Source organism: Hylobates moloch, unplaced genomic scaffold (assembly GCF_009828535.3).
Source record: "Hylobates moloch isolate HMO894 unplaced genomic scaffold, HMol_V3 SCAFFOLD_4, whole genome shotgun sequence".
NCBI classification, from domain to species: Eukaryota; Metazoa; Chordata; class Mammalia; order Primates; family Hylobatidae; genus Hylobates; species Hylobates moloch.
The window spans coordinates 63,410,241-63,421,532 of NW_026652279.1; the positions used below are offsets into that span (position 1 = coordinate 63,410,241).

General features: G+C 38.1%; 1 protein-coding gene across 1 annotated transcript; it reads right to left on the reverse strand.

Annotated features, from left to right (window-relative positions):
* Positions 1 to 1,289: 1,289 nt before the first annotated feature.
* LOC116466350 (olfactory receptor 5AC1) lies at positions 1,290 to 2,212 on the reverse strand. The gene is given in 2 exon segments (XM_032149144.1): positions 1,290 to 2,191; positions 2,194 to 2,212. Coding segments are annotated over 2 exon segments (921 nt in total).
* Between the last annotated feature and the right edge of the window lie 9,080 nt (positions 2,213 to 11,292).

Consider the following 11,292-nt stretch of genomic DNA (forward strand, 5'->3'; position numbering starts at 1 on the left):
ACACTAAGTGACTTCTAGTTGACCAGTAAATATAATCTCTGCCAGATTTCCAGCAAAACGTGTTAAGGCTCATCTTCTATTTTCATATTTTCCTCACCTCTTATAAGTCAAGTCTATTTCTTTGTGTTCTCCTGAAAGAATTTCCGTTGTGCTAATATCACTGATAACAATCAAGAAATGTTTCTAGCCGTTTTCCATTTGCCTTTTTTATTAATTCATTTTGCTTAATTGTAGAGCTTTGAAGCTATATCATCTGAATTCCATTGATGAGATTTCTCCCCCGAAATTTGCCTCAAAAAATTTTCACTACCACAAACAAAGAATAAATTAGCAGCCATCCCAGCACTAAAGTCTCAAAAGATTTTCCCTACCCATCCTTCTGTATAAGCGTCATTTAATCATTGGACCACTGTAGTAAGTTTCAAATGTACAATGACAATCAAACTTACCCAGTGTTTATTTAGCCATGTTTATTACCCAAGTTTATTTAGCTTTAAGCAAGAATACCAAATAATGCAAAGCAGCAGCATTACAGAGGTCTTGGATACCCGGATACAACTGCCCAAGTTTCAATGACTGAATGCAAACTGAAATAAGTACAGCTCAAATTAGCACAAGAAAATTGCAGGGTCTAGTGTCTCTTAGCTTAAGTAACTTGCTTATCACCTAGCACCTGGAGGTATGTTTGCCTCACCTCCACTTTTCAGTACAGCTGCATTCCATAAAATATAGGTTATATAATAAACAATCTTAAAAACTGATACAATATACTTGGGAACATTTTAGATCAGCAATCAGTTCAGACCAATCCCAGCAATATAACCTGCCTGTCTAGATGTCCATTCCACAGGGGGCCTCTCAAACTGGGGGAAACAACTACAATTCAACTGCTCCCTTTTCTTATCAAGGTAATATGATATAATAGCTTGGATTTTGTTAAAAATAATCCTGATAAAATTATGTCTTTCTTCTGCAATTATAAATATTTCTCAGTATTTCTCAGTAAAATTGCCAATTACTACCTATAACTTTGGAAGTCCCTAGCAAATAGCTATTTTGCAAAAGCTAAATGCTCAGATTAAAATGAAGCACAATGTTTCTAAATAAGCTAATTTTGGGTAACGTTACCAGACTTTCACTGGATCCATATCCAAGTAAACATAATATGAAGGTGAGATCCATTACACAGAGGTCAGGGACCACCCTGACCACTACTCCTAATCTACAGGGCTTGGGTTTTCTCAGTAGAATATAAAGAAGAAATGGTTTGAATGTCGTCTGACAACTATTTATCTCTTCATAATTCTTCTCAGGGCATCTATAACCTCTTTGTTCCTTAGGCTGTAAATAAAAGGATTTAGTAAAGGAATTATTATTGTGTGAAATAAAGAATACATTTTGGCCTGATCTGCAGCTGATCCAGACCTAGGACTCACATACATGAAGAAGAGAGTGCCGTAGAACAAAGAGACAGAGAGCAGATGGGCACTGCAAGTGGAGAAGGCTTTGCTTCTACCCTTTTCCGACTTCTTCTTCAGGATGGCAGAGAGAATATAGGAGTAAGAGACGATAAGAGTCATAAAAGTGAAGACTTGTATAAATGCTGAAAAGATGAAAATCAGAAGTATATTAACCGTAGGATTGGTGCAAGAAATTTTGAACAGCTGCAAAATTTCACAGTAGAAATCATGTATAATATTGGACCTGCAGAAAGTTAATCTAAATAGCAAACCCACATGAATCGCTGAATGCAGAAAACCAATAAAATATGAAATACCTATAAACTGAGTACAGAAGCTATTGGACATCACCACTGGATAAAGCAAGGGATTGCATATGGCTACATAGCGGTCATAGGCCATCACTACCAGCAGGAAGCATTCTGTGGTTGCATTGGAACCAAAAAAGTAAAACCGGGTGGCACACTCAGCCAGGGATAGCATATGATTCTTTGATAAAAAATTGATAAGCATCTTAGGAGTCACAGAGGATGAAGTGCATGCATCTGCAAAGGCTAAACTGCCAAGAAATAAGTACATGGGGGTGTGAAGGTGGGGGTCCTTCCAGATGAGAGCCATCAGGCCAAGGTTGCCCACCAGGGTGATGAGGTAGATGACCAGGAACACCAGGAACAGGAGCACCTGCAGCCCTGGACGATCTGTAAGTCCTGTGAGGACAAACTGAGTCACCGAGTCTTATTTTCTTCTGCCATGTGTGACCTGGCCAATCACTACAATGAAAGAAGAGAGAATATAGTCACAAAAGAGTCATAACAATGATGACATTTTAGGCGTGACTGATTTCTAAGAGATGCTTCTTGTTTTATTAGTTTTAAATTTTTACCCTTATTTGTCCATTTTCATTTTGTTTTGTTTCGTTATTTTGAGACAGAGTCTTCCTCTCTCACCCAGGCTGGAGTGCAGTGCTGCAATCACGGCTGACTGCAGCCTCGACCTCCTGGGCTCAGGAATCTTCTCGCTTCAGCTTCCCAAAGTTCTAGGATTACAGACCTAAGTCACCGCACCTGGCTTACTTCTCTATAATAATATACATTCAAAATTATCCATTATAAAAAGTCTTAAAATCATAATCTATCCAAAGTGACATGTAAACTTAGTGCAAATCCTTTTCAATCTAACAGGGTTTTTTTTCTAGAACTGCATATACTTATCTTAAAGTTCATATGAAAGAAAAAGTTGCCATTTTCCCCAAGAAAATACTAAATAGTAAGAATAGTTGAATACCTTAATTGCTATTGAGCTATAATATAAAGCCATAATAATCAAAATATTAAGATATTGCGATAAGAATAGACAAGAAGATCAGCGCAATAGCATAGAGAGGTCAGAAATATATTTCAATACATAAAGGAATTTGCCATAAAACAAATATATTTCAGTACAGAAGGAAAAGAATGACTAATTTAATGAATTACACTGGCACTGTTGGCTATTTGTCTGGAAGTAAATAAGGTTAGGCTCTACCTCCCACCACAAATATTTTCTAAGAAATTTAATGTTAACTGAGAGTTTAGAGAAATTCTTTTTTTTTTTTTATTATACTTTAGGTTTTAGGGTACATGTGCACAATGTGCAGGTTTGTTACATATGTATCCATGTGCCATGTTGATTTCCTGCACCCATTAACTCATCATTTAGCATTAGGTATATCTCCTAATGCTGTCCCCGCCCCCCCCACCCCCCACCCCACAACAGTACCCGGAATGTGATGTTCCCCTTCCTGTGTCCATGAGTTCTCATTGTTCAATTCCCACCTATGAGTGAGAACATGCGGTGTTTGCTTTTTTGTCCTTGCGATAGTTTACTGAGAATGATGTTTTCCAGTTTCATCCATGTCCCTACAAAGGACACGAACTCATCATTTTTTATGGCTGTATAGTATTCCATGGTGTATATGTGCCACATTTTCTTAATCCAGTCTATTGTTGTTGGACATTTGGGTTGGTTCCAAGTCTTTGCTATTGTGAATAGTGCCGCAATAAACATACGTGTGCATGTGTCTTTATAGCAGCATGATTTATAGTCCTTTGGGTATATACCCAGTAATGGGATGGCTGGGTCAAATGGTATTTCTAGTTCTAGATCCCTGAGGAATCGCCACACTGACTTCCACAATGGTTGAACTAGTTTACAGTCCCACCAACAGTGTAAAAGTGTTCCTGTTTCTCCACATCCTCTCCAGCACCTGTTGTTTCCTGATTTTTTAATGATCACCATTCTAACTGGTGTGAGATGGTATCTCACTGTGGTTTTGATTTGCATTTCTCTGATGGCCAGTGATGATGAGCATTTCTTCATGTGTTTTCTGGCTGCATAAATGTCTTCTTTTGAGAAGTGTCTGTTCATGTCCTTTGCCCACTTTTTGATGGGGTTGTTTGTTTTTTTCTTGTAAATTTGTTTGAGTTCATTGTAGATTCTGGATATTAGCCCTTTGTCAGATGAGTAGGTTGCAAAAATTTTCTCCCATTCTGTAGGTTGCCTGTTCACTCTGATGGTAGTTTCTTTTGCTGTGCAGAAGCTCTTTAGTTTAATGAGATCCCATTTGTCAACTTTGGCTTTTGTTGCCATTGCTTTTGGTGTTTTAGACATGAAGTCCTTGCCCACGCCTATGGCCTGAATGGTATTGCCTAGGTTTTCTTGTAGGATTTTAATGGTTTTAGGTCTAACATTTATGTCTTTAATCCATCTTGAATTAATTTTTGTATAAGGTGTAAGGAAGGGATCCAGTTTCAGCTTTCTACATATGGCTAGCCAGTTTTCCCAGCACCATTTATTAAATAGGGAATCCTTTCCCCATTTCTTGTTTTTGTCAGGTTTGTCAAAGATCAAATAGTTGTAGATATGTGGCATCATTTCTGAGGGCTCTGTTCTGTTCCATTGATCTATATCTCTGTTGTGGTACCAGTACCATGCTGTTTTGGTTACTGTAGCCTTGTAGTATAGTTTGAAGTCAGGTAGCGTGATGCCTCCAGCATTGTTCTTTTGGCTTAGGATTGACTTGGCAATGCGGGCTCTTTTTTGGTTCCATATGAACTTTAAAGTAGTTTTTTCCAATTCTGTGAAGAAAGACATTGGTAGCTTGATGGGGATGGCATTGAATCTATAAATTACTTTGGGCAGTATGGCCATTTTCACGATATTGATTCTTCCAACCCATGAGCATGGAATGTTCTTCCATTTGTTTGTATCCTCTTTTATTTCATTGAGCAGTGGTTTGTAGTTCTCCTTGAAGAGGTCCTTCACATCCCTTGTAAGTTGGATTCCTAGGTATTTTATTCTCTTTGAAGCAATTGTGAATGGGAGTTCACTCATGATTTGGCTCTCTGTTTGTCTGTGATTGGTGTACAAGAATGCTTGTGATTTTTGTACATTGATTTTGTATCCTGAGACTTTGCTGAAGTTGCTAATCAGCTTAAGGAGATTTTGGGCTGAGACAATGGGATTTTCTAGATATACAATCATGTCATCTGCAAACAGGGACAGTTTGACTTCCTCTTTTCCTAATTGAATACCCTTTATTTCCTTCTCCTGCCTGATTGCTCTGGCCAGAACTTCCAGCACTATGTTGAATAGGAGCGGTGAGAGAGGGCATCCCTGTCTTGTGCCAGTTTTCAGAGGGAATGCTTCCAGTTTTTGCCCATTCAGTATGATATTGGCTGCGGGTTTGTCGTAGATAGCTCTTATTATTTTGAGATACGTCCCATCAATACCTAATTTATTGAGAGTTTTTAGCATGAAGGGTTGTTGAATTTTGTCAAAAGCCTTTTCTGCATCTATTGAGATAATCATGTGGTTTTTGTCTTTGGTTCTGTTTATATGCTGGATTACATTTATTGATTTGCGTATGTTGAACCAGCCTTGCATCCCAGGGATGAAGCCCACTTGATCATGGTGTATAAGCTTTTTGATGTGCTGCTGGATTCAGTTTGCCAGTATTTTATTGAGGATTTTTGCATCAATGTTCATCAAGGATATTGGTCTAAAATTCTCTTTTTTGGTTATGTCTCTGCCTGGCTTTGGTATCAGGATGATGCTGGCTTCATAAAATGTGTTAGGGAGGATTCCCTCTTTTTCTATCGATTGGAATAGTTTCAGAAGGAATGGTACCAGTTCCTCCTTGTACCTCTGGTAGAATTCAGCTGTGAATCCATCCGGTCCTGGACTCTTTTTGGTTGGTAAGCTATTGATTATTGCCACAATTTCAGAACCTGTTATTGGTCTATTCAGAGATTCGACTTCTTCCTGATTTAGTCTTGGGAGGGTGTATTTGTCGAGGAATTTATCCATTTCTTCTAGATTTTCTAGTTTATTTGCATAGAGGTGTTTGTAGTATTCTCTGATGGTAGATTGTATTTCTGTGGGATCGGTGGTGATATCCCCTTTTTCATTTTTTATTGCATCTATTTGATTCTTCTCTCTTTTCTTCTTTATTAGTCTTGCTAGCGGTCTATCAATTTTGTTGATCTTCTCAAAATACCAGCTCCTGGATTCATTAATTTTTTGAAGGGTTTTTTGTGTCTCTATTTCCTTCAGTTCTGCTCTGATTTTTTTAGTTATTTCTAGCCTTCTGCTAGCTTTTGAATGTGTTTGCTCTTGCTTTTCTAGTTCTTTTAATTGTGATGTTAGGGTGTCAATTTTGGATCTTTCCTGTTTTCTCTTGTGGGCATTTAGTGCTATAAATTTCCCTCTACACACTGCTTTGAATGTGTCCCAGAGATTCTGGTATGTTGTGTCTTTGTTCTCGTTGGTTTCAAAGAACATCTTTATTTCTGCCTTCATTTCATTATGTACCCAGTAGTCACTCAGGAGCAGGTTGTTCAGTTTCCATGTAGTTGAGCGGTTTTGAGTGAGTTTCTTAATCCTGAGTTCCAGTTTGTTTGCACTGTGGTCTGAGAGACAGTTTGTTATAATTTCTGTTCTTTTACATTTGCTGAGGAGAGCTTTACTTCCAACTATGTGGTCAATTTTGGAATAGGTGTGGTGTGGTGCTGAAAAAAATGTATATTCTGTTGATTTGGGGTGGAGAGTTCTGTAGATGTCTATTAGGTCCACTTTGTTTAGAGCTGAGTTCAATTCCTGGATATCCTTGTTAACTTTTTGTCTAGATGATCTGTCTAATGTTGACAGTGGGGTGTTAAAATCTCCCATTATTATTGTGTGGGAGTTTAAGTCCCTTTGTAGCTCACTCAGGACTTGCTTTATGAATCTGGGTGCTCCTGTGTTGGGTGCATATATATTTAGGATAGTTAGCTCTTCTTGTTGAATTGATCCCTTTACCATTATGTAATGGCCTTCTTTGTCTCTTTTGATCTTTGTTGGTTTAAAGTCTATTTTGTCAGAGACTAGGATTGCAACCCCTGCCTTTTTTTGTTTTCCATTTGCTTGATAGATCTTCCTCCATCCCTTTATTTTGAGTCTATGTGTGTCTCTGCACGTGAGATGGGTTTCCTGAATACAGCACACTGATGGGTCCTGACTCCTTATCCAGTTTGCCAGTCTGTGTCTTTTGATTGGAGCATTTAGCCCATTTACATTTAACGTTAATATTGTTATGTGTGAATCTGATCCTGTCATTATGATGTTAGTTGGTTATTTTGCTCATTAGTTGATGCAGTTTCTTCCTAGCCTCGATGGTCTTTACAATTTGGCATGTTTTTGCAGTGGCTGGTACCGGTTGTTCCTTTCCATGTTTAGTGCTTCCTTCAGGAGCTCTTTTAGGGCAGGCCTGGTGGTGACAAAATCACTCAGCGTTTGCTTGTCTGTAAAGTATTTTATTTCTCCTTCACTTATGAAGCTTAGTTTGGCTGGATAGGAAATTCTGGGTTGAAAATTCTTTTCTTTAAGAATGTTGAATATCGGCTGCCACTCTCTTCTGGCTTGTAGAGTTTCTGCGGAGAGATCAGCTGTTAGCCTGATGGGCTTCCCTTTGTGGGTAACCCGACCTTTCTCTCTGGCTGCCCTTAACATTTTTTCCTTCATTTCAACTTTGGTGAATCTGACAATTATGTGTCTTGGAGTTGCTCATCTCGAGGAGTATCTTTGTGGCGTTCTCTGTATTTCCTGAATCTGAATGTTGGCCTGCCTTGCTAGATTGGGGAAGTTCTCCTGGATAATATCTTGCAGAGTGTTTTCCAACTTGGTTCCATTCTCCCCGTCATTTTCAGGTACACCAATCAGATGTAGGTTTGGTCATTTCACGTAGTCCCAAATTTCTTGGAGGCTTTGTTCATTTCTTTTTATTCTTTTTTCTCTAGACTTCCCTTCTCGCTTCATTTCATTCATTTCATCTTCCATCTGCAATACCCTTTCTTCCAGTTGATCGCATCTGCTACTGAGGCTTCTGCAATCTTCACGTAGTTCTCGAAACTTGGCTTTCAGCTCCTCCATCTCCTTTAAGCCCTTCTCTCCATTGGTTATTCTAGTTATCCATTCTTCTAATTTTTTTTCAAAGTTTTTAACTTCTTTGCTATTGTTTTGAATTTCCTCCCGTAGCTCAGAGTAGTTTGATCGTCTGAAGCCTTCTTCTCTCAACTCGTCAAAGTCATCCTCCATCCAGCTTTGTTCCATTGCTGGTGAGGGACTGCGTTCCTTTGGAGGAGGAGAGGTGCTCTGCTTTTTAGAGTTTCCATTTTTTCTGCTCTGTTTTTTCCCCATCTTTGCGGTTTTATCTACTTTTGGGCTTTAATGATGGTGATGTACAGATGGGTTTTTGGTGTGGATGTCCTTTCTGTTTGATAGTTTTCCTTCTACCAGACAGGACCCTCAGCTGCAGGTCTGTTGGAGTTTACTAGAGGTCCACTCCAGACCCTGTTTGGCTGGGTGTCAGCAGCGGTGGCTGCAGAACAGCGGATTTTCGTGAGACCACCAATTCAGCTGTCTGATAGTTCCTCTGGAAGTTTTGTCTCAGAGGAGTACCTGGCCCAGTGAGGTGTCAGTCTTTCCCTTCTGGGGGGGTGCCTCCCAGTTAGGCTGCTCAGGGGTGAGGGACCCACTTTAGGAGGCAGTCTGTCCGTTCTCAGATCTCCAGCTGCGTGCTGGGAGAACCACTACTCTCTTCAAAGCTGTCAGTCAGACAGGGACGTTTAAGTCTCTGGAGATTCCTGCTGACTTTTTGTTTGTCTGTGCCCTGCCCCCAGAGGTGGAGCCTACAGAGGCAGACAGGCCTCCTTGAGCTGTGGTGGGCTCCACCCAGTTCGAGCTTCCTGGCTGCTTTGTTTACCTAAGCAAGCCTGGGTAATGGCAGGCGCCCCTCCCCCAGCCTCGCTGCCGCCTTGCAGCTTGATCTCAGACTGCTGTGCTAGCAATCAGCGAGACTCTGTGGGCACAGGACCCTCCGAGCCAGGTGCGGGACACAATCTACCTAGTGTGCCGTTTTCCAGGCCCTTTGGGAAAGCGCAGTATTGGGGTGGGACTGACCCGATATTCCAGATGCCGTCTGTTTCCCCTTTCTTTGACTACGAAAGGGAACTCCCTGACCCCTTGCGCTTCCCGAGTGAGGCAGTGCCTCGCCCTGCTTTGGCTCGCGCACAGTGCGCTTCACCGACTATCCTGCACCCACTGTTTGGCACTCCCTAGTGAGATGAAACCGGTACCTCAAGCAGAAATGCAGAAATCACCAGTCTTCTGTGTCGCTCGGGGTGGGAGCTGGAGACCGGAGCTGTTCCTATTCGGCCATCTTGGCTCCACCCTCGAGAAATTCTTATTCAAAGTAAGAAAGCCAGAATAAATACATAGTTCATATATAATTTTAATGCATAGCAGAAGAGTATTTATCAGAATCAAAAGGCATATAATAAATTAGAAAATGTATTTTATCATGGATATGAAAGATATAGATTATGTCTATAATAAAAACTTAAAATAGATAAGCAAATAGCAAAGTATTTAAAAGAAGAATGAGTAAATGATATGAATAAGCAACTTTATAAATTAACAAATGAAAATGACCAGTAAATGAAACGAAAAGATACCCAAATTTCTGCGTCATAGACACACACACACACACACACACACACACATCCCTCTATTTTCATGTATCAGATTAGCAGAAATTAAAATGAATAAAATACCCACTGCTAACTGAGGTGAGAAAAGCAATACTTTCATATATTACTGATGGAAATATTTATTGCAACAGTCTTTTTGAAAAGCAATTTTATATACTCTCATTAATTTTATAAAACATATATATATACACACTTTGATTTACCATTTTTAATATATACAGCCTAGAAATAAAAGTACCACTACTCAAATATAAATATACAAAAAATATCCAATGCATTATTGTTCACAGTGGCAAAGACCAGACACATCCACAGTGAAATGATTGGATAAATCACAGTACATTCATACCGTGGAATAAAATTCAGGCATTAAAAAAAAGATCTATCTATACCAATTGAATTGAGAATTACCACAATGTGTAGATATGAGAAGAGCAAGATATATATGAGTGTAAACAATATAATTTCATTATTGTAAAACAAGAATTGCACTTTTAAATCTCTCTTTGCATGGACAAAAATGTGGATAATGGATACTAAATTAGTAGCACTGGTTTATGTAGTATGGGAGTAGATGCCGGATTAGCGGAAGTGGAGGAGAGAGCAAGAGGGATAAATCAAAATAAGAGTTCCACAAGGAAAACAGCATGTATGTTATTATCTCTTTAACATAAAATTATATAAACATATGTATGTACATGTGTCTACATATATATATGAAGGGATGTATGAAAGAACAGTCTCAAACATGTCATAGTGGAAAAAAGAATCAAGAACAATAAAACCTTGTTGCCTTTTAAAGGAGATGTTTTGTCACTGAAAATTTCAATGTAAAATTAGGGGGCCATAATCTCTTAAGTTTTTGTACCTACTTATCGCTTAAATGCAAAAATAACATTCAGGCAAATTCGCATGTTATTTTGAATATTATCAATGGAAAAAATTTTTGAGCATTGAGAGTAGATAGAATTTTTTAATACTCCAAAGTTATCTGTAATTATATAAGATAGAGATTCAAATAGAGTAACAGAATTTTTAGATATTTTAGAATTTCTGTAATTTCTGTAATGTTCTTATTAAATTTATTCTTTTATATTTTAATTTTATCACTGCTATGAATATAATATTTAATGTTTTCATGAAGTAAAGAGATTTTTGTGAATGTGTGTGATTTATATATAGTCTCTAAAAGAACTTCAAAAAGAGGTTTTCTCATGAATATAGACCCTTCTAGTTTACCTTGAAAAGAAAAATGAATAAATTGTTCCGGCATTTTCATGTATAAAATTTTTTTTCATAATTCTATAGTCATGCCTCATAATACTTAGGGAACATAAATTTTTTTACTATGAGGAATATTTGAGAAACTGGGTTTGTATAATTTAAAAATATAAATAAAGGCTAATTTTCTAAGAATCAAATACTAGCATAAATAACAGTTGTAAGATGTGATATTATCTTTACTAAAAATAAATGAAGAATGAATTTGTTTTAGGATTTTTATTTTTAAATATATACTCACAGAGAGCCCTAGCATATACAACAGGGCCAAAACCATACATTAATAATTAAGAACTATAAAAGATCTTTGCCCAGAATAAACTGGCTCAATTTTCCTTATAACCTTAAGTAACTGAATTATTGATATTTCTAGTTTTAGTTCCTGCAATGTACAATTTAGCCAAGAATGAGTAAATTTGTGAATTTTTCTTAAGTTATATAAGACATAAGGAGACACAAGGAGTCTATTGAAGTTTGCTCTAGTG